The 23464-nt window shown below is 49.7% G+C and overlaps 4 protein-coding genes across 4 annotated transcripts; all 4 read left to right on the forward strand.

Annotated features, from left to right (window-relative positions):
* Positions 1-3476: 3476 nt before the first annotated feature.
* Positions 3477-4205, forward strand: NCS57_01452000 (uncharacterized protein; the record flags this gene model as incomplete). Its single annotated transcript, XM_053064121.1, has 1 exon — positions 3477-4205. One exon carries the CDS (start codon positions 3477-3479, stop codon positions 4203-4205), a length of 729 nt encoding a protein of 242 aa, XP_052906404.1.
* Positions 4206-11991: 7786 nt separating this feature from the next.
* On the forward strand, positions 11992-13044 carry NCS57_01452100 (Bulb-type lectin domain-containing protein; the record flags this gene model as incomplete). Its single annotated transcript, XM_053064122.1, has 1 exon — positions 11992-13044. The coding sequence occupies one exon, from the start codon at positions 11992-11994 to the stop codon at positions 13042-13044; it is 1053 nt and encodes a 350-aa protein (XP_052906405.1).
* Positions 13045-19668: 6624 nt separating this feature from the next.
* On the forward strand, positions 19669-20928 carry NCS57_01452200 (RelA-SpoT domain-containing protein; the record flags this gene model as incomplete). Its single annotated transcript, XM_053064123.1, has 1 exon — positions 19669-20928. One exon carries the CDS (start codon positions 19669-19671, stop codon positions 20926-20928), a length of 1260 nt encoding a protein of 419 aa, XP_052906406.1.
* Positions 20929-21403: 475 nt separating this feature from the next.
* NCS57_01452300 (uncharacterized protein) lies at positions 21404-23229 on the forward strand (the record flags this gene model as incomplete). Its single annotated transcript, XM_053064124.1, has 5 exons — positions 21404-21717; positions 21770-22037; positions 22085-22483; positions 22532-22852; positions 22903-23229. The coding sequence occupies 5 exons, from the start codon at positions 21404-21406 to the stop codon at positions 23227-23229; spliced, it is 1629 nt and encodes a 542-aa protein (XP_052906407.1).
* Between the last annotated feature and the right edge of the window lie 235 nt (positions 23230-23464).

Genomic DNA, 23464 nt, shown 5'->3' on the forward strand with positions numbered 1-23464 from the left:
CACACACCTACCCTTGATTGATGGCAGACGGAATACTGAGGCCTTTGAGCAAAGTGTGCCGGTACCTTTGCCTTGAATCATCGACCTGCTGATCGAATAGTGAAAACCACCTCTCTTGGGTTCAGGAGAAGACACATCCTGTTCCCAGAGATACCAGCAGTATCTAAGCTTACTAAGGCCTGAAGACGAATCTCCAACCTTAACAAATCATTGGAGGGCGGCAGAGACTCTATTAATTCACTTCCCATCTTTCTCCACCATCAGCGACATTTACGGAGTCAACGGACCTTTTTGGGAATCAACTTTGACTTGAGAAGGCCCCCTTGTACTAACGTCGATGTGACACTACTTCTCGCGCCTCGGCAATATGACTATGCGTAATCTTTTCTGCCCTCTGGGAGAAATAAAAAACGCCGCCATCAGTGAAATTGTTCAATCCCGTTGCTGAGCCTTTGTTGCATTGAGTGAAGCCGGGCTAGTTGGGTTCATGTACCGCTACCACGATGACACTCTCTCAGCGTCAGAGCAGAACTGATTGCCTCGGTAAAGCCTGGTATCTGCACGACAGAATCTGATAGCCCTGTGCGGGGAATAGTACTGACAGACCATCATGCTTGGTTGCATTGGGTCATCGTATATTCGCCTCTTCCATTTATTTCTGCAATTTACCCATTCCTCACTTATCTAGAGCTTCTCGCCTTGTCCTTTTAGGTGTACATGTGTTCAGGTGGCTGGAACGATTGTGTATGAATGAACGAAAGCAACCTGGAGAGCTTTCAATCATGAGCTTGGCAGCTTGAAAAGACTTGTATAGGAACTGCTCCAGAGCGGAAATTGGCGGCCCCTGACTCGAGGACAGGTCTGCTTAGGACCTACCCGCGACACATATCGTCAATTTCAAATCAACTGAATTGTAGACAGGAAAGCTTTTAGCTCTCATAAAAGTCGAAAAGGCATCCTCAATGTTTTATCAGAACCCCGTTCTGAACGGAGTATACCACTCCGCAACTCTGACTTTCCGCTATTTAAGTGATACCCGAGAACACCCTCCGCGGCCAACGTAATGCCTCAAGAAATCGAGGTCGATGAATGAGCTGCGCCAAGATTTGCTCAAACACCTGCTTTGCCCACCCCTGAGAATACCAAAAATTCTTTTCCAGACTGAGTAAGAAGACGAAAAAGTAAGCAACTAGGACCAGAGCTTCAGGCCTTCTTTCTCTGATATCAGGTAGTAGACTCTCAGGTAAACTGAACAGCCATCCAAGTACTGTCCCGGCTTCCGCATTCAACCCTGCGAGTGCTATCAACCTCGCAAGGTGATCCATATGATCCACAGCGCTCTGGTAGTATGGGAGACAGCTCTCAGATATTCGGCCACTAAGGAAGTGGCGGAGACTCTCTAACGCAGCCAAGGTGTCTGAGGGAAGGTGGCTGTTATCAAGGGAACAATGGCTACGTGGAAGCCGCTGTTAGTTCAATCGACAAACTGGCGTTGTTCATTGCCTGGCAGATATGTCATCAGCATCGGCAAGCCGTACGCCGTAGATGAACGGGGCAAACTCTGATAGGGATATTAGAGGCAGCATAGGAGACAGCATCTTCTCCATCCACCGAAGGAGGGTTGCAACTTCAAAAAGGTTAAGCAAGGGGTCAGGCAACTTTTCACCATTGAGTCAGAGTGGAAGCGTGAAGGCATGTAGAGTGATGAGAGCAGCGAAACTGAATAGTCCCATCCAGTTCTCATGCCAAGTATCTTCCAATGTGGAACGAAACTGTTCAGAGCCCAAGGTGGAGTGGTAGCTAATAGCTGCAGGTACATCTTTTGGTTCGCTGGCTGCAGGTATGCCTGATGAACGGCGCTCATCGCGAGAATGCCATGGAGAACAAAGGGGCTGCGATAGCCCTCACGGGGAATCGTGACTTGCCATAATTGTACCATATCTTTTCAGATTGAGAAGGTGGCAGCAGTTATCGTTGTGTAATGATGGATGAGCTCCATGTCGTAGTTCCAAAGGTCACACCCATGGGGCACGTCCAGTGTGTTTGGGCATTGAGGGGTCCTCAACTTGGGAATAGAAGTCGTTACCAATATCCCATTGGCCCGCCTCGATTGTTCCGCCTCCAGGAGGGGGCTCGCAGATGTGGATTGGTCATTTGGAGTGACGGGGCTATTCTCGGTGTGGTCACCTTGCGGAGAAAACCTGCAAGTACAGTGGCGTTTCAGGCAGTTGAAGAATGATGGGCGGTTCTCATCACACTGATAGCGTTAGGGACGGCTCCCTCTGGTCACTGTGTGATGGCAATTAAAAGGTCGAGGGTGAGATGATACCTTGACTTTGCGTCGCTTGCAGGTCAAACAGCCAATTCTTGACAATCGAGGCATGTTATCCGACGCCATGTGGCTACCAGTCACTACTGTCCGGCCCGTACTGTCGAGAATCGTATAGGTAGGTACGTGGGCAGAAGTATGAAAAGGAATTGCAAGGGTCGACGTTGAACCTCTCTGCGGGGCTATGAGACCCATGGCCTGATATGCCCGAGATTGCCCACCGCCCCGTAAACCATATTTTGGCGCCGTTAGCTCAAGCACTAACCAGGATCGACAGAGGTAAAACCTTATCTAGTTGGGTGAATCGGGGGACTTATCACGCATCAACCGAGTGGCTCCCTCCGGGCTAAACTCATGCCGTCGGCTCGGGGGTTACTTCCTCCCGAGCTCGACGGTCTGCAGGCGACGAGGTTACCAAGTATAGAGTGAGGTCGCCTGCTCGTTGGAAAAGTCCAACTGGTTCGTGTGCTTTGGGCACTTTGGTCAGCATCTTCGTTGAGTTTCGTCCGCGAATCCTTCCAAACTACACCAGTACTTTAAATCCACAACAATGTCACTTATCAAAGAAAATCAGAATGACACGGCAGGGTCAGCCGGGGGGAACGCCAAGCCAAACCACTCCATCTTTGCCGAACTTCTCAAGGTACTGGTCGATGTCCCCTTCCTTCGTGAGATACCCATGACTGAATAAAATGGGATGCAAAATATTGGGCTACTAGTAACATTTGCTGACAGTTCCCACTTCTAGTTTCTCTCAACAGTCAAGGGAGACCTTGCCAACATCACGGCTCCGCCTTTCTTCCTCGCTCCCGCCTCCGTCGTTGAGAACCCTCGATGTTAGCCTGAAAGACCCAAAGTGTTCTGCGCCCCGTCCTTCGAGCCGAATCTTGCGATCTGAAGCCTATTGGTACTACAGCTATTCCTTGTCGGCTTACGAACCCAACTGTATATTGCCGGATCTCCTGACGTCAGCATCAAGAAACCTCTCAACGTTTTCTTAGGCGAACTTTTCCTTGCTTCGTGGACTGACGGTAACTGCACAACTCGACTAGTGTCAGAGCAAGCCAGTCATCATCCTCCGATTACCGCCATACATATAGCAGACAGGGACCATGGTATCCGAGCTGATGGATATGCCCGAGTCGAGATGACCTTGAATGGGACCGTAAACATTCGACAAATTGGGTATACCATATTACATATTTCTCAGTTCAACGAGCATTATATCCTACCGCTGCCAGATGTCCAAGTTCGGGGGCTACTATCAGCTTGCTTCTACCCCGAGATTGTTGGTTGCTATCGCATTGTCTCTAACAGTGGTTATATATCTGAGATCAAGTTCTCAGGAGTTGGCCTGATGCGTGGAAAGAAAAACCATTTTGAGGCCTTTGTATACCACAAAAGTGATCCAAAAAGACGCATCTATGCCCTATCAGGAGTTTGGAGTGAAGGATGGGTGACAAAAGATGGGCGAACTGGTCAAGTGCTAAAGACATGCATGGTGGACGCCCCCGAGCATGAGCCGACTGCCATGCAGGTTGAGCTAGTGGAGGACCAAGATCCTTGGGAGTCTCGTCGGGCTTGGAGAGATGTCATCGAGAACCTGAGAAATGGAAACATCCGAGCAGCCGCCACTGCCAAGCATGTTTTGGAGGAAGCGCAAAGACATATGCGTAAAGAAGAAGCGATTCGGGGTGAGAATTGGAACCCCTTAGTCTTTAGGAGCCTCCATAGAGACTCCCATCAGGTCTTTCATCATTTGACCAAGGATTTGGAGTGGAATCTTGCGGATGCCCAGACCAAGGGGGTATGGAGAATCAATGATCAGCTTCTAGATGAGATCCGGAAGCCCTACCATAGGAAGTGCGCACCATAGTCACCATGGCAGTTGTTGTATATACTTTAGAACTGATGGAATACGAGACATTACCTATCACTTCATCAACTTACTCATTGAGCATGCTTTTCACACAAGTATGAGCTTTCCAGTCCACGCACAAAGACTGCTCTATTCAGTATCGGCGGCATAATTTGACCGAACAGACATTTTATTCGTCCGTCTTGTCCCCTCATGGCGGCTCAATAAGATGGGGTTTGGTATTGCCCTGAAGTCGAGAGGGCCAGCTCTACTTGTCAAGTTTTGGGGCGCACTCTACGGCTTTAGCCACCCCTTTCAATCACATGTCCGTTTGGTGCACCGGAAGTTCCGACTTGTATCGTCCAGGGCACTACATGCCTTGACATCCGAAAAAATACACTGGCATCCCATATAGAGGACAGTATGAAGTTTAATAGGCGCCAGAGATGCCTCTTGGCTCATCCAATGCATAACTCAGGGAGAGAACAAAGCGTCGCTACGATGCTGCAAGCAAATATCACTTTGACATATCGTATGACCGACCCGACCCGAGCTACCAAAAGGCTCTGTTACTCAACAATCATAGCTGTTTCGTTCAGATACACCCAGATGACGGAAGAAAATTGTATACAAGGGAGAGCACATTCATCACGAGTATTGGGCCTGGACTAACCTGATACCGAGATGGCATGCTGCTACCACCCTTTGCACGGAACTGCAATACGTTGGTCACGCCCTGCAAGCGAGCTTCAAGCTGGATGGCAACACACGAGACACAAGCGACAACGTGAGGAAGAATCTGTAAGCAAAAGAGAGCTGTTGGTGTGCAGGATGCGACTGACTCTAAAGGCACGTCACTTGGTCTCTTGTTCAACGGCCCTCATTGTCGGCATTTGCTTTCAGCCAAGGCTGTGATGAGATTGCGTTCTTGCAGTCTTTCCGGGCGATGCGCAATGCTTATGCTAATAGAAGCTCTCGGTGTTTGTTCATGTGTTTTGAAAAGCCGCATTCGAGGACGGGGCATGATAGTTGGCATTGTTGTATCGGCGGTACCCAGGGGGCATATTCTATCGAAGTGCCCATCTATTCGTTCCGAATAGAGGGGGCATCACAACCTGTAACTGGTTCACTCCTGTAGCCACTATCAACCTATAGAAAATTAGCTATTTAACAAAAATAAGCGATCCAAAAAATTTAAACTTTTAGCCCACTTTTTCAAAGGGTGATTTTACAGGGTTATTTTTGTCAAGCAGCCAATGTTCTATGGTTGACAGTGGTTACACGAGCGACGCAGTTACAGGTTATGATGCCCCCTCTGTGATGAACAGAGGGGTTGCGTAACTCGCTTACCTGACCCCCTGGGTACATTGATCACGTCTCTGTGATGTATTCATCTTTGCACGCTGAATAATACCGCAAGGCCTCGATTATCGCCATTCGCCACAACCAAATGCTCCCGAACAACAAATCTCAGATATTCAGTGCAGGGGATACGTAAGCGACAAAATCAATCTTTCGTCCTGCATCACGTTCACGTTCACGTTCAAGTTTTGACTGGGTTCGGCCGCCAGGTGGGGCTGTGCTGATGCTGACACTTGTATGTTCCAAAACTGGTTTAGAGCCATCTCAGTCGAAGCATGGTTATGATCCCTGTCAGTCCCCATACATCTCGGTGCGAGTACGCGCACAGGACCTCAGTTATCATCGGACGAGGAGTTTGACCGATCGGTGCAACTATTTGACTCCATCGGACCGCAGCTGAAATGCGGCAATCGCTGTTGTTGAAAGAAAAGTTGACTGGGCGTGTTAGTACTTAGTGCGGCATTCTTATTGATGCCTTCACGAGAGGCAGATTTACAGTGACAAGACTAAGCTTGCTTGCTGGAGGCCGATGATTGAACAGAACAGAAAGACGCAAGAGCTCGCAATCCCCTAAACACTTGACGATGCGGGCCTTATACATGCTCATTCTTGCACTTATGCTCCCACTTTGGGTTTTCATGACCGAATGTTTCAAGCCGTCTCGTATCAAAAGAAACGATATCCCCATCAAATTTATTTTCAACTATCCAAAACAAGAGTGCTTCTGATGTTCACATTGACCGCCAACAGACAATCTCCCGGAACATTGCCCTTCCTAGGCAATGGACTGGTTTTTCTCCACCCACGTCAGAAGCTGTTTGGTTGGTTTACTGAGTATTAGCGCCCTAGTTTCCTTTTCCTTGTTCATGTCTCTGACACTACCACCAGGTGTATCCAACAAATGGCCAAGAAACTCTGGGCGTTGTGATCCCAATTCTTCCACCAGGTGTGATTATAGCCAACCCAGTAAACTTGGATTTCATTTTCAAGCATGAGGAGTTATTCAGAAAAGGCCATTTTTCCGCAGTCGCCTTCAGGACATTTTCGGCTATGGCATCGTCAACGTTGATGGAGACCTCTGGAGACGGCAACGCGCAGCAGGGACATATTCCTTCAATGGATTAACGATAAAACGCCTTACAGAAACGGAGCTACCAAGAACTTTGCAGCAGACTCTGCGTCAACTGGATCAATATGCGAATATCGGGATAGCTATCGACCTCGAGGCCATGCTGCACGAGTTTACTACTCAGCTGATAGGCAGGCTAGCCTACGGGGTTGAGATGTATGCACACGACGAGTTTACGAAAGCGTTTGACCATGCTTCAGCTGAGATTGCAAAACGTTTTCAGAGCCCTTTGTGGAGATTGACCGAGCTGATTACCGGCGGGAAACTCACCCAGTCTGTACGGGTGATCAAACGATACGGCCAAGACTTCATGCTGTTGCCCGGCGAAATGGCGAAGATGGCCCCAGGGATCTTGTGGAGAGCAACGTGGCACCCAGCTTGATTGGAACCTTGCTTGATTCTCTCGGGGGACAAGAACTTGTAGCTGATTCAGCACTCAACTACCTCTCGGCGGGAAAAGACACCATCGCCCAAGCCTTGACATGGACATATTATCTTCTCATATTACACCAAGGAGTGGCAGGGAAGGTCTCTCACCTTGTAAACGGCACCGGAAGCCGGGGCACGCAAGACAGTAGCTGCCAGGGCCCGATGATACAGCAGGATCTCAGTCTAGAGACGACTCACTTTATCCTCGCCGTTTTCTATGAGTCTTTGAGACTTTACCCGCCCATACCATTCGAAATGAAGCAGGCACAAGATGATACTACCCTGCCTGATGGTACATTCATTCCAAAGGGATCTGTTGTTCTTTGATGCACGTGGGCAATGAACCGTTCAGCCAAGACATGGGGTGATGATGCGGATATTTTTAGGCCCGAACGATGGTTAGAAGGTGGGAAAATCAAACAAAGAAGTGCTAGTGAGTTTCCTGTTTTTCAAGGTGGTGCGAGACTGCTTGGGAAAGAAGATGGCCGAGCTGATAGCGGTTCAAGTAATCGCGACGTTAACACGGTCGTTTACTTTCGAGCGAGCCTTTGAAAGGGAAAAGACGAGTCCGACGCACCCTACGTTGCCCATGGAAGATGGTTTGCAAGTCTTGTAAGGGAGGGCTACCCCTTTGGCATCGCTATTGTAGTGGCCTTGACTGGCTGAAGATAGATGAACGCTGAATCCTGTAAATTGTGTGCGTAACACCTGGTGCAATCTGCTCAATAGCCTCTGCTGATGCCAAATTCTCCCCATCACCAAGAATCCCTCTTCACGCCCAAAAATAGCTGGCCACTTGTGTGGTCGGCAGTCAGTCATCCAATTACCATGAGTCTCCTTTACCGCAAACGCCGCTTCCAATACTGTACGGGATCCCACTTCGAGTGTGCGTGAAAACGCGGCCATAAAAAGTTTCATTAGCACACTGAAGGGAAAGGATTGGTCTCTGAATAGTTGAGTAGTACAGAGGCCAGGCTCACATTGACTTGACTAACTAATACCTTGTGCAAGTCGGGCTACCAACACCAACTGGATGAGTTCTGTCGCATAATGCCGGGCCGGTCCGGAAGCTTTGGGGTCGATTGCTTTCAGAATATGATCCGTAGACGTCTCGGGCGGGGGGCCAACGGAGCTGACCTCGACTGACGCCAACAATTGCTACCAGACCAAGAAGGACCTACTCATTGCCATTACCAAGCATTAACAAGCCCGATAACTTCAACAGCTTTTCCATCACCAAACTGTGTGTTCATCGGACCTGAGTAGGTTGAGCTCCAAGTCATAGCCTGCCAGTGCTCGAAGGACTGGAAAGTTAACAACAGTGTGCTTAAGTTAGAGGCACCACAATAACCGCGGCCCGTCATTTTGTTCAGCACGACGCTTGTCTCACAAGTTACGGGGAAGTCTGCCTTAGAGTGTGGTGGTAGCCAGAGGAAGAAAGTTCCGTTCAATATGATTCAAGTCAACTGACGACCCAAACCATAACCGGTGGCAGAGTGCTTTGAGACACATCCTCAGCAGTGATTATCCCTGCATCGGCGAGAGAGTCTGTGGGTGGAACTCCGAAGGCGCACCGTTCTGGAGTACACGACGTATTCAGAGAGCATCAAGCGCTGTGAAAACTCAACTAATATGACGTCCCTCGAAATCCTAGGAACAGTCATGGGCTTCATACGGACATGCTATTCCGCGTCATAAAGACACTTTTTTCGTGTATTCGAACGGATGACGATGTCATAGCTGCATCTAATGGTAGGTTGAACTTGGAGTTCTTGCCCTATGCCACCCACATATTAGCTACTATGGACGTGGCCATGGAACATCAATGTGAGACAAGTAAAGCTGAGTACTTACATGGGGTGTGTGGTAGCGGCACCTCTTCTGCAGGTGCAGTGTGCTCAACCGAAGACTCGAAAGCAGGTGCATCCTCCCCCGTCCAGTTGGTGTCGGCGTCTTCATCGAATAGCTTCCAAGCTGCCATTTCTGCATCCATAGACATAGATGGAGTTGCCATGGTTTGCAAGGAGATTTGGTGTTGAATGATGGGATGATACTATCTTGAGATGGCTGAACAAAGGACGAGAATCATCAACTCCAAGACCCAGCTTTCCTCATGGTTTCAACATGGTAGACGTCGCTGCTCGCTCCTGCCAATCTAACATGGTGACTCGTGACTGAAGACTTGTGAGGAAGGAACTACATAGGATGTGGGTTGCGCTTCATGGTATGAGGAAGGAACTCGTTGGGGTCTGGGTTTCGCGTCACCATGTGAGGAAGGAGCATTACTAAAATTATGTACCAAAGTGTGCAAATCCATTGATCACAAGGGTTTTCATGGTGTTTTTACTTGAATCATTTCAATTATTTCTCAAGTTAGTAAATAGGGTTATCCACTGACTCTTAAGAGCCAGGATAAAGATTCATAACTTCATTAGGCCATGAATTGCCAGAGTAGGTTATGCATTTACTAAATCTTCGCTCCTGGCTTGGTTCAGTAATATAAGGATGGCTTATAGTGAAGCGCAAACATGAATGTTGCAAAATGGTATCTTCAGAGTGCAAGACTGACTACGTTAATTGAGATAAGGCCTACTAAATTCCCCTCAGAAATTATCTATGAGAATCGATTTAGTTACTCGTTCTCTCTTAAGATATTATACCACCCAAGCGTGGAACGTTAACCACTCTTGGTTGGTTTCAGCAGAGGGTCATAGGCTTTCACAACCGAGCCACTTGATGTCCTGAACGCTGTGGGTAAAACATGGAACTTTTTCGTCAACAACGACCACTGCGAATATATCTTCAACTGCCGCTCAGTTTTCCCACGTACTTTGACAAAGGTCACCAGGTCGTCTTGACTGAGAAAGCCCCACGTAGGGACTGAAAAGTCTGAAAGTCATCTCAAAGCTTCCATCACCACAGCTTGAGACATAACATCTGAACAACACTCAGCCTTGCTGGATGCAGAAGGGGGCGAACTTTCTTGATTACGCTATCCCAGCTATCACTAGCATCCGACCCAACTCCATGCGATCGCCCTTCCCCAGACCCAAGCTTCAGGAGGTCATCGCCTGGCGTCGAGTATCTGGGATTTCTGACCCACATTTAGAACAAGGCAAAATACAAAACAACCTTCACCAACCCGTCAGCAGGGCCATAGACAGTGTCGACAGCGATAGCATTGTTGCCTGGCCTCTGATAGCTTAACTCGCACCACTTCAAACCGCTTCAAGCTGATTGAAGCGAAAAAAGTAAAAAGAATGACAACTCGGCATTTGCCATTCACGATCATGACATGGTAACATTTCTATGACTGAAGATTAGACACATGATAGAATATTAAATTTAAGTGCATTTGCGGCATATTCTTCATGCAAACGCTTCACATGCTGAAGCACCTCCATCATCTCGCGGGGCAATTTTGCTACACTGATATCGCCGAACCGATTGGCTGTGATTGAGACGCAAAAGGCAGTTGATGAATCACTTGTACAGCTCAAGAGCGATGTTTGCGCTATTTCCGAACAAGTTGGCTGTGATTGAGACACCAAAGACAGTTGTTTAGTCACCTGTACAACCCGAAGGGGATGTTTGTATTATTGTAGAGCAGGGTGGCTGTGATTGAGACCGTAATATGTCTATTTACGGAATCATTTGCACAATGTAAAAGCATCGTTTGTTTGATTGCTGCACAGCTTGACGGTGATTGAAGGCTTGGTGAGTCAATGCTCCTGAATCACCAATACAACCAACGAACATCGCGCCTGTGATTCAAGAAAACAGGTCGCGTTGGGCAACTTTTGATTGCCTCAGAATATCTATAAAAACCAGAGTCTCTTCCCTCTCTTCCACCTTCATTCTTACTCCATCATTCGCACGTTACCCTCAGAGACTACAAGTGCCACGATACCTTTCCCACTTCAACTATATCGTTGTCTTCCTCAGACTTCTTTCAAACCCATTCTCTCTTCTACAATCACCACCGTCTGCACGGCAGGCTCCGGTCAGTCGGTGGTGTTGCAGACATTCTTTCGCACCCTTCGACGGGAAGATCCTCGGCTGTATCTCTCGTCATTGAGGTATACTGCCAGCCACATCCTGCCTCTACATCTGGCTTTCACGCAGTCACCAGGGGTGCTGAGACTCCCCTTTCACCAGACTCTTTGATCTTATCAGCCCGCCTCATTTCGTTGCGCTTTTCATTGGTAAGTTATCCGGTCTACCCCCCTGTGCTAGGTGATTTGGCTGATATTTTCCCCCTGCAGCTTGACAATGGCATCTATCACAACCCAGGACCATCTTCTCTTCAAGGAGATGCCACGCGTCCCATGGCCTTCAAGCCAGACCAGCAGAGAGATGTTCGCCGTAGAGATGCTCCAGAACTACGAATATCTTGACTCCACTCCCAACATCCCTGCGTCGATAAGGGGGGAGGGTTACACCCGAGTCTGAAAGTCAATGGCCGGCTGCGACTCTACAAGGGAGAAGGAGGCTACCTCTTCAGTCGTGATGCAAACCATGACCAATCAATGGTCATGTTCATGAAGGGGGCTGCTCAAGTCATCGGTAAGTCGCAATTCTCTTTCGGCAAATGTAACATTTGAAAGCTAATGGCCCCCGAGTTGTTTTACCTACCAAATTACTCGAACGCGGCGAGACCTTCCGCAATTTGTCAGATCAAACTACGGACACGGTGGAAAGGATCACTATACCGCCCAGCCAGCCTCTAGTCCGAAGCGCAAACAATGTCTTTGATAAATTTGTCTTCTCGCTTTTGTCCACGTTCGGGACCCAGATTGCAACTTCCACATGCGGGATACCCTACTCGTAAGCAACTTCGGTGGCTCCAATCTCCAGACAAACGCAACGTCTATTGCAAACGCCATGCTACCCGAAGTCCGATGGGTCTTTAGTGATGGGAGGTTCGCCCTACGAGACCTGATCAACCTTTCCCCCGTGTATGATTCCTGGCCCGCGGGCCATGGTAGCTGTGTCTACCTTCGAATCTACACCCACCCGTGCGATCGACCAGCCAATACCTTTAGCGACGCCTCACAGAGCGACATCAATTGGAACGTGTACTTCTACGCTGGCCAGGGTATTGATGTGCGAGCACGGCCAAGGTCACATGACAAGTTAACTTCATCAGACGCTGCCTCCCTTCACTACAAACTGGCTTTTAAGTCACAGCATCGATACATGATTCCTTTGCTCTTCTGGTCAGCAGAATGGATCTCGAAGAATCTCTTGGACATGGCAGAGCAAGCAATGATGTTGGCTTTGAGCACTTATCAGCCCTGGGTGTTGAAAGACGTAAACCCTGAAAAGAATTCTGCTCAAATCGTGGAACATCAGCGACAAGCACAGTTCCTGACAGTGACCGCACAAGCTACCGCTCAGAAAATTAGCTGGCCACGGCTCAACCCATTTGGTTGTAACATCAGCAGTCCAGTTTTCGTGACGGGTGTAAACAAGTTTATCAACTGCATTCGCATGCCGGCAGGAGATTCCAACCTCAGGACATTCACCACCTATCGAGTGCGACGAACCGCTCAGAAAGTAGGCGCTGAGCTCTGGAATCTCTCTATCACACTCTTCGACCCCGACACTATAACATCAAGCATGATGACGTTCAGCTTCAAGCCAGAGAACAAGGCCATGCGCCTTCAGCAACCCGGTGTTCGATACCTTGTTTTCGAGGTCATGGACGACAAGAAGCCACACTCCAACGCATGGGTTGGCATGCCATCTGTAGGGCCGTTTCAGAACTTTGATCGCCCATCTAGTTTGGCTGTACGAGTTGAATGGTTGATGAAAGCCAGGGTGAATGGTATAGCAGCCCACTGCAAAGGATCAACCTGGATCTCCACCCTGTCAGACAGTGGGTGGTCCAGAGGGATTTTGAGAGCATGGTACGCCTTTACCGAACTGTCATGAATCTTATTCAGGCACTTGAAGGGGTGGAATACACAGGGCCCCTGGACGGTTTCACTAGGTCCCTTACCTTTGGTCATCTCACGGTTCGAGAGTTGCAGACAGACCATCTTAGGCAACGCTATCGATGGGTTGATCGGCCAACAAAGACCTGTCCTGTCCCCGCAAGAGCCACTTGGGAGGAGAATTACAATCTCATGATCCGACAATTCTCTTCGACTGTCACCCATGTTGGGCCCTCTTCCCCACCAACCATCGCCTCCGACGTGATGATTCGCGAAGTTTCGGACACAATACAAGGTACATCAACTGTTCGCCCAAGATGCGACTCTTGCGTCGTCTGTACAACTACCACGAATGCCATCGACTGTGTTCCAGATCCATCTAGCACACATGGGCATGTTTGCATGCTTTGTTCTCTTCTCAATCGGCCCTGCACCTTCACTTCGAGAGCTGAGTCACGGTCTTCCGGCCCAGTTAACCCATCGAGGGCCAGGCTCTAACTATAATAAAGAACACATTTTTAATACATCATAGCATTATATCCTAATACTAATATAGTAGCCTTTTTTTTTAACCTTTTATTACTAGTAATTAAAGAGTTATATATAATTATAATATTATAAAAGATTAAGCCTCTTATGGGGTGTTTAATTACTTTAACCTCTATATAAGAAATAAGAGAATTATCCCTTTCTACCTTCTCTTAAGATTATATTCTCTTAACATAATATCTACTAATATAATGCCTGTAAGAACCACAATCGATCGATCGTATGACCCTGCCGCCAATGCCGCCATTGCTGCCGACTATAGGGACCGGCACCCTCTCATTTCTCCCTTCCTGGAGAGAGCTGAGTCACGACGCCAATGGGGTGAAGAACCACCGTTCCGGGGAGGATCATCAGGGGCCGGTTTTGCAGTATACCCAACGGGTCCGCACCGATTCCTTGCCTACCACTATACCATGAGTCCGAGCTAACTTTCAACTGTGCGCAGAGTTCAGGTACCACTGGAAGAGAGAATTGGGTTGGAGGGAGAAGAAGAGGATGCAGGTGAGGATGAGGCGCAGTAGATGAGGACGACTACGAATGGAGGTGATAATAGTGTTGTTTTGCACAAGGCAGCTCAATCTGGTTCAGCGATTTCAGTCGTAGAATGAAATACACAAAGTAGTTGCTTTGACATATCTTTGCAAACAAAGAGCTTATTGGCTTTCCATTGCAAATGAACTCTCTGCCGACTCCCTGTCTGCAAACTGTGACTGCCCTTTTGGTTTGGCGAAGCCATTCGCATCCAAGACTAGCCGACGCCCACATTTTCCCCTTTCTCCTACAACACCAGTCAAGCCCCTCCTATCGGCCCGAGACGCATACAGCCGGCTTTAATACTCCTAGATCAATAACAAGCAAAAACCCTGAGAAGGTGGAGGGCAGTATCAGAATGGCAAGGCCCACCATGTGAACAGTCTCAATAAAACTTGCATCATCAAGCACCATAGCGATAACAACCCTCAAACAGCAGGCCGGATCTCGGATTCCATGGGGTTCTATCCTCCTCTTGCACCTCCCCTCTAAGAGCAGCAAGCCATTGTCGTTGCATTGGGTCTGTATCATCCACACCACCCTCCCTAGCCGGAATGAACGGCTCTGCGCCAAGGCCGACCACCATACTCACAAGCGATGGTTGCCTCCTTTGAAGCAGATTGACGCCCCACGCGTGGCGGTGATAAATGTTACCCAAAAGACTCCCATAGAAATGATGCCTTTCTATATTCATGTTGATGTTGGCGCCCTTTCGAGGAACTTCCAAGTCGTCTTGGGATGTGTCTCGTCCATGTATTGGCACAGCATCTCGGTTGGGCACGGGCCAGGCAATCCGGTGCTTTGAGGGTGGAACAGAATATCATCATGATGAACTGGAAGAGAAGGTTATGGACTTCTTACGAGAGCTGATTCTCAATTTTATGGTCTTGGAGCATGATTTCCGGAAGTGCCCCCCATCTACCTAGAACGATGTGGTATTCCTATGAAGAGCAAGGGGCCAGGCGAGGGGACGGCCTAGACGGCGCTTTGGAGGGTGAACTCGGCCACATCTCCTTCGGCTGCGCTATTCTCAATGACGAGTTTGAGCACAACGTATGCTTCGTCATTCAAGAGGCAGCTTACCCAGCCCCATGTTTTCCAGAGTAGCTCCAGGGGTGTCGGGTATTCCCTTCGCCGCACTCCAACACCAATGAACCTCAGTCACTCAATCTTGGCGCCCTGGCCCAAAATATATTTCACTCCCTAAATGGCAGTCATTTCAATGCCTTTCGACCCTGTACGGATGTCGATGGTAAGGAGGTACGTTAGCAGTGGCGTTACAGTGCAGTCGGAAGGACAAGGGGTTGCTGCGAAGCGATCAACCCCAAAGCCCTTGAGATCGCTAATGATGGAATTATTAATGTCTCCTCCCTCTAATTGCCGGATATTTTTTCCCGGATGATGTTGCGGGTATAGACAAGGAAAAGCCCAGAGTGTCGCATTGACGGTGGAAATTGATCACATTCATCAACACCGGCCCGAATCATCGACATGGATTAAACTACACGCTATCAATCGCCTTTTTCAACCATCATCAGACACCGCACACGACCGCATGGATTGAGGATTCTGGATTCATATACCGAGGCTTCAATCATCTAGCTCAACTACTGAACAACTACTCTGCGATGGTCCATCTAGGCTGGGCTGGGATGACGTAGAATCGGGGCAATGGTCATCAAAGAGCCCCTTGCCAAACTTTTCCAGCAAAAACTCCCGCACATCTTCATTTCCTCCATTCCCTACAGCTAACCCTTCCGAGTCTCCATCGATTTTGAGACCCTCAAGGCTAGTAGCTCTGGACAAAGCGACGTAGACCTGGCCCTCGGCAAAAGCGCGAGACAAGTTGACGATGACACGGTTCAGAGTCATGCCCTGACTCATGTGAACGCTAATCGCCCATCCCGGCAGAAGCGGAATCTGCGTCCGGTGAAGCAGGGAATACGGCTCTTTACCGTACGAGTTGACCATGCAGTTGGCAAAGATGGTGCGTGTCTTGCCGTTTTGAAATTTCACCACCGGCCATTTCGTCGCCCTGAACTTGGCGATCTGGAGTTCCCTGAGCGTCGCGTACTCCCCGTTGATGACCTGCCAGGGTGGAAGCATGTCATCCTTGCGTTTGGCCCTTGGCAAAACTGAGGGGTCGTAGTCTTCAAACCCGCAGATTATGCCCTGGCTCCCGTTGCACAGCCCTGCTGAGATGCTCAGGTTGACCTGCAGCACGACCAACATACCCACCCTCAGAATGACCTCGGGCTCCAGCCGGTGATCCTTGCAGGCGACCAGTGTTCCGTCCGTGTTCCGCTTGTTGTGGTATCTTAAGTGCTGGTGTTGTGGGTTCCAGTTGAACTCGTCTATCGCGTGGTAGTTGATTGTTGGCGTCTTGAGTTTGTTGAAGTTCTCCCGGTTCACCTTGTTGACCTCATGCTTCATGCAAAGCAGTTGGGCCGCCCCGCCTACCTTGCAGGGATGGTCAATGAGGGTCTGGGTCTCGTCTCTTGTAAAGGGAATTCCGAGTCGGCATTTTTGCAGCATTTGAATGAAGGCCTGATCTTTCTGGCGATGGATCTCTCGGAGGTGGACATGCTCAAAATTGGCCTTCTTCCAGGCCATGCTCTTGAATGCCCATTTGTCCCTCTCTTCGAATGGGCCGTGGCAGTCGTCGCAATTGAACTCGGTCTCGTCGTCGTTAGCGAGCATCTCTCCTCCGCACAAGTAGCAAAACTGGAACGGCTTCACTGGCGGCAGCTGGCAAAAGTCTCCCGTCACGATCAACTGCAGGCCTCCAAATGGGGGCGGGTCTTTCTCCATCCTGTTCTCGTAGTAATTCCAACACCTAACAGCCGTGATGCAGTGGTTCATGCGCTCGAGGTAGTGGTTCTCAACCATGCTGATCTCGTCAATAATGAGCACGTCCGTGTCCCTGATGCGCTTCCTGATGTGCTTGCGGAAGCCCTCCTTGATGAGACTGTCGAGGTCGTACTTGAGGTGGTTGGGTGTCCAGCCCATGTACGACCAAGTCGACATGCCGTTGACCTGCAGGGCAGCTTTTCCAGTGGGGGCGACGATGTTGACAATCTTACCCATGTCTTCCAGCTTCTTAACAACGGCCTTGAGGATAGTGGATTTGCCGCAGCCGGCAGAGCCGGTGTAGAAGACGTTGCGACCGCGCAGGATCAAGTCGACGACATCTTGCTGCTCCTTGCACAGCGTTGGTTCGGTATCCACCTTGTCCATGGAGTTTGCCGAAATTCCTTGGATGCGAGGTTTTGCTTGAGATGGCGGCTCATCTTCTTCGTCGTCGCTTACATATGAGATTGACAAGAAGCCATCTTCATCACGCTCAATCCGATCGTGCAAGGCTTGACGTCGAGCAATAGCTTTAGGAGTCGGCTCCCTGTCTGAGTCTGAGTCGGATGAGATGTCGATGATAGCCCCGGGCGGCGGACGAGACGGCGTCATGCTGGCCGGTCGCCTTCTCTTGGTACCAGCCATCCTTGAGTGGGGGGAAGGAGTCGCGGGCGTGATGGGCGCTTGTGGTGAGAAGCGGACTTCATCCTTGGCGCAAGGCAATAAGGGGATACTGGGGCTAGGGGTTGGCTGTGCCATGGCCACTGGAGGTGGTAGTGAATAACAGCGATAGCGGAGACTGTTAGACGTAAGGTACCATACAAGCGCGGCCCCCGTAATGGCATGTGGAGTTGGAGTCGGTGCTTGGTCGTCAATTGAATCGAGATGGTTGGACAGATGAGGTCACTGCAGCGCGATCGGAGACGACGCGGTGCGGGCTTCCTTTCCCTTGGCACGCTAAGAGGTCACATGAGCAAATAGTGGATCAGTAGGGGCCTTCTCTCATCATTGCGTCCGAGGCAATGAGGATTATCTTGTTGCAGGTAGGCATCTTTGATAGAGTAGACCCCAGAACATGGATGTTTTAAGACTTTTTTCCTTTTTTTCTTCAAAGAACGATATTTGAGGCCATGCTCTTCCATATACCTACGTCCAGTGTTTGCATGTGATGATGGCCCCATCAGGACTAACAACTGCTTGACCCACGATCACGGCCCCGACTACCCTAAACTCCCGGGACAGATTAGAAGCAAAGTTACAATGTTCCACAAGAATTTCACAACCAGAAGGCGACGTGATATAGCGGTGACCGCATCAGGTTCTAGCTCATCAGAACAGCTAACAGAAAAGCTTCGACTTGCTGATGGCAGTGGGTTCTTTGGTTAAATCATTCCTTTTGACTTGAAGCGCTGGATATCTACGCAAGTCAGCAATCAACATTCTGGTCCACGGAGAGGCGCGCGGCACTCTTAGCTCGCCCTATCACATCATGGTCAATAATTTCTTGTCTCATACTCCCCCACTATTATTCAAATGAGACTATTGCGTCACCTGACTTATTCACATGGTTAAGGCATGTGACGTTTGTCGTGGTGCAAAAGTACATGGTGCTGAGTGGACGCTCAGGCCTGCTCGAGGGTCGAGTCTCAATGACGATCTGACAACTCACAGAAGAAGTCGGGAGGCGGTAGGGCGGCAGAGCGGGGACAAGGATCGGCCAAGGACGCCCGCAGGCGAAAGGCATGGAAGTCGCTGAGCCACCATCCATGCCAGCCATGTTTCAACCCTCGCAGTTTCTGGTTTGTTTTCCACCGACCTAGGTACCACACCGTATGAGAATAGTGAGGGGTTTGCATGGTGAGCTTGAAGTCCAATTGGTCGGACTTGCATGGCACCTCAGCCGTGTCTCACAACCTAAGCTAGTTTGAGCGGACCATGTCCTCGCCTTGAGTGGGCAGACAGTTACGAGAACTTAGATTGACACTTGACATTGAAGTACAACAGGTACCTCATTGCTGTTGGACCCCTCACATCCTCCGTCTGCCCACCCATATCTTGTGGGGTGTTGCTCTGTGGAATGTTGGCCCAGCGAGATTGAGCTTTTCTTGTGCTAACCACAGCCAAGCGGCAATGCCTCAATCATTAGTAGGTGACACATTGTGTGAATATTGAGACTGATAGAAACATCTTATATGCCTGAAAAATGCATGTATCTGCTCTTCCAAAGAACCTGCAAGTTGCTCTTGACGCCGAGATGACCCCTGAGAGAACAAAAGGGTATTGGATGGACCCCGCAGCTGCATGAGTTGTCGCTAGCGGGAGAAGTCGTTGCCGGCGGGAGACCACATCCCGTGCCCAAGTGCCCTTGGTATGGGCACCATTGTGGAGAAATATCGATGTATAGATGACGGGAGGACTTTTAGAGTCATATAACATGCTTGAGGCCATCTTTGTGGCCCCTGCTAATTGGTCTAAAATTCTGACGCATATCGTGGCGTAGCTGAAATTCTACATTCGATCAACAGGCCTTTGCTCTTCTTTTCTCCAGCCCTGGTTTGAACCATTTCCTAAGTTGCCGAGCATTTAAAAGTTTGTCAATCGCCTTGTTGTTGCAGAAAGCACGTTGAACACTTCTCTTTTCACAATACAACAGATTCTTAGCCTTCCCGACCCAAACACACCCTCATTGACAATGGCTCGAAAGTTGCTCACCGACTTTGTCGACAACTACGACCATGGCTTCTACACCCAAGTAGCCGAGATTGCTGAAGAGCGTTGCCGCAAAGTTCTCACCGAAGGTGGTATCCCCGCCATCATCACTTCTCGCGCCAAGCGTCCTGACCGGCTCCTCGAAAAGCTCAAGGGCCGCGACAAAGAGAAGAACTACCAGACGCAAGAAGACATCAAAAAAGATCTCGTTGATCTCGCTGGTGTCCGTATCGCCCTGTACTTTCCCAGCCAGCGGCGGGAGGTCGAGCTATTGATGCTCAAGGTGTTCGCGAATGTCGATGTCAAGAGATTGGCAGGGCATACGTGTGACTCGACTTTGACGGAGGAGGATGGCAAGTACCGGAATGAGTTTGCGGGATACAGAGCGACGCATCTCCGCCTCGAACTTGGGACTGACCGATTGCCCGAGGACCAGTTGAAGTACGCCGGGTCCAAGATCGAGATCCAAGTTGCCTCGCTGCTCATGCATGCTTGGTCCGAAGTGGAGCACGACCTCGCATACAAGACCCTCAACGGCGCGCTCTCTGTTGAAGAGGTCCGTATGCTGGACGGTATCAACGGACTGATGAGAACTGGCGAGGTCATGCTTGGCCAGCTCAAGGCGTCCATGGAGACACGCATTGCGAACCAGATAAGGCCGTTTGGAACCCATTTCGAGGTCGGCACTTTCTTGCAGCAGTATGCTCCCCACGACCGTGCCAACGAAGATTACCGCGTGGGGTCGCTGTCATGGTTGCTCTACGTGCTCCAGCAGCTCAAGATCGACAATCCTCGTGCTCTTGGGGCGGTTCTTGACAGCTGGAAGAGTGATCCGACGAACCTGACCAAGTACCCTCTTGTGCATTCTGTTGTCGGTTACCTTTTCGAGACCAATGAACAAGTCGAGGATCCTTTCTCGTCGCCCTACTCTCTCCAAGCCCTGGATGAAGGGTTCAAGGGCACAGAGACGAAGAAGCTGTCGGTATTGTGTCGCATTCTGGCGTATGCCTGTGAGCCCGACACACTTGGCAACGTGTCACTCCAAGGACGCGATGATCAGCTTCGGAAGGCGGGTGTTCTGACTGCTGGGGGAGAGCCAAATGTTTCTGAGAACGACGTGACACAGGTCAAGAAAGCAGTGCTGGATCTGTGGAGTTGGTTTGCGACGAATGAGTCCAAGGAAGCCCGGCTGGCATTGGGCATTGGCCGTTCGAGGGGAGGCAAGCGTGCTTGGAGAAAGTGAGCTTGTACGAGTCAGTGGCCTTGTACTTGAACATTTGCCTAAAGAACAAGAATCTTAAACTTCATGTCCAGATCTGCACTTGAATAGTCGTGTGCCCAATCGACCTCTGCTCTAGCCACTTGCAAGCTGAGAATACTAGACTGGCGGTGACATGTTGATCATCTTATGTTTCTAGTTGTTTCTCCGGTTCAAGTGGGGACTCTGACGAGAGCCGGCATATGTTTGAGGTTATTTCTCCGCAGACTACCCCGTAATGGTGCGGGGATGCTGGATGCATGAACTCGGAAACAGGGATGGATGGATGAGGGGATTAACTTCTCGGTCGATCGTCACCCGAGATTGAATGAAAGCCGAGGCTCCGCTGCATCAGTACGAGCGGACCTACACATCTATAAGGTCAATGAGCCCGCTGGTCCTAGGCCCCTGATGGAGCAAGATCAGGTGCTTCAACGTTCTCACAAATAATCTCTTCAACATGCGCGTCACAACTTTGGCGCCGCTGGGCTTTGCTGCCTTGGCCTTCGCGGCCCCGTCGGCCCTCAATTCTATGTCCCGAAACGCCCGGTCCCTTTTTACCGAAAGTATGAATTGGATGGATGACTATTACGACCCTGAAGCTGGATATCTCTTCGACTTTAGTGCAACAACGGCGCTCAATCATGATACTCGAAGCTCTGTCTGGTATGCATTGGGTTTATTAGCACGGAACAAGGGCGATGATGCCACAGAGGCTGAAAAGATCATCACAAACGTGATCCATGCGCAATACGAGGATCCCAAGGACGAATGGTAATTGTGGAAAGCCCTTGAAGAAGGTAGACCACTGACAGAAAGTTAATAGGTACGCGACGTACCAGAAGGAGCCCGAAGAGCCCTACGTTGGCAGCCCGCACTACCCAGCCAAGATCTACAACTCTTGGGATCCCAACTGGCGTGGCTTTGTTGGTACAACGTTGATCATGGCTATGGAGGAGTACTCTGCCATTATCAGCCAGTCAACTCAAAAGCTGATCCTGCAGTCGCTGTACAACACTACTAAGGGTGATGAATACCGCTTTGGAAATACCGATAACACCAAGGATAACCTGTACCCTGCGTACAGTAACCCGGTGAGTGGGGGAATGGTCAAGGGAAGAATCATGCTGATACCTCCCAGTCAATCATGCGTGCTTTCGTATCAGGCTGGACCGGTCGTCGTCTCCACGAAAAGAACATGACAACCAGCGGAGAAAAGTACGCAAAAGACATCATCAACCTCTTCAACCGCGCCAACACACTCTCCGAGTTCAACTCGGGCACGTACACAGGCGTTTCGCTGTTCGGTCTTCTTCTCTGGAGCAAGTACCTGCCCGAGGACTCCGTAATGGCTAAAGAAGCACCATCTATGATTGAGCATACCTGGGAGGCTATCGGACAGCTTTGGCACCCTGGCATGAAGAATATCGCTGGGCCGTGGGATAGGTCATACGGGTATGATATGAACCGCTACCTTAGCCTTATGGCGCTTTGGTTCTGGACTTTGATTGGAAAGGAGAACTCGTCCCTCATTAACAAGGCAAGTCCTGAATTGATGAGCCCATGATTCTGTACTAACCATACCCAGCCTCAAATCATGTCTCATATGGCCGACTATGCCTGGGGTCCTCTGTTCGCCATCCTTGCAGACCACCACAAGCGCTTGATCCCCAAGAAGGTTCTATCAGGCCTGAAGAGCTTCTCCGGCGAGCATACCTTCCAGGCCAGCGCGTACTACCCTCCCTTTGACAAGGTTCCCCGCAATATCACGACGTGGCTCTCTGACAAGCTTACCATCGGCGCTGAGTCGTTTGATGAGATTGCTATCGGCGGCCCTTCTCAAAATCAAGAGGCGTTCAACCCCGCCGTGGTCCAATGGGATACTGGCAACGAAATCTCATTCATCTCAGTAAGTGCCATTCTCAAGGCACCCCGTTCACTTGTTAACATTCTCTCCAGCTCTACCCAACAGAGACTGCTCTAGAGACTAAGGTTGGGCCCAGCCAGCTCACCCTATCCTATCCAACTGGCCACTCTGGCTCGATTTTCTCTCTTCTCGTCGGCACATTTAAGAGCAAGCGTACAATCTCCGGATGGGAAGACGTTGCAGGCCTCAAGGTCGCCGTCTCTGGAAATGTGAACACGACGTATGGTTTATCTTTTGGTGGACACTATGGCGGGTTTGATTCGCCAATCCGAGATTTTGAGTTTTGGAACTTTACGTATACTATGCCTGCTGGATTTGTCGGAATGCCCAGCCTGACACTTGATTTGGAGATATCATAAGTTTGGTTCACAGTCCACGGGCAACCCAGGCCAAACGAACATGTCACTGTCTCTCCAACCCCGTATTAGCTGGTAGATTGAGTTGTTAAACTTGTTGGGATGGGAATGGAATTCTTCTTGTCTTCAATAACGAGTCTGCGAGAGACCATCAGTCACACCAGCAGAAGACACAGTTATTAATACACGACGGCATCAAAACACAATACTGTAGTGGGAATGGAATTAGTAGTTGTAT

The sequence above is a fragment of the Fusarium keratoplasticum genome, chromosome 13 (genome assembly GCF_025433545.1).
Source record: "Fusarium keratoplasticum isolate Fu6.1 chromosome 13, whole genome shotgun sequence".
NCBI lineage: Eukaryota > Fungi > Ascomycota > Sordariomycetes > Hypocreales > Nectriaceae > Fusarium > Fusarium keratoplasticum.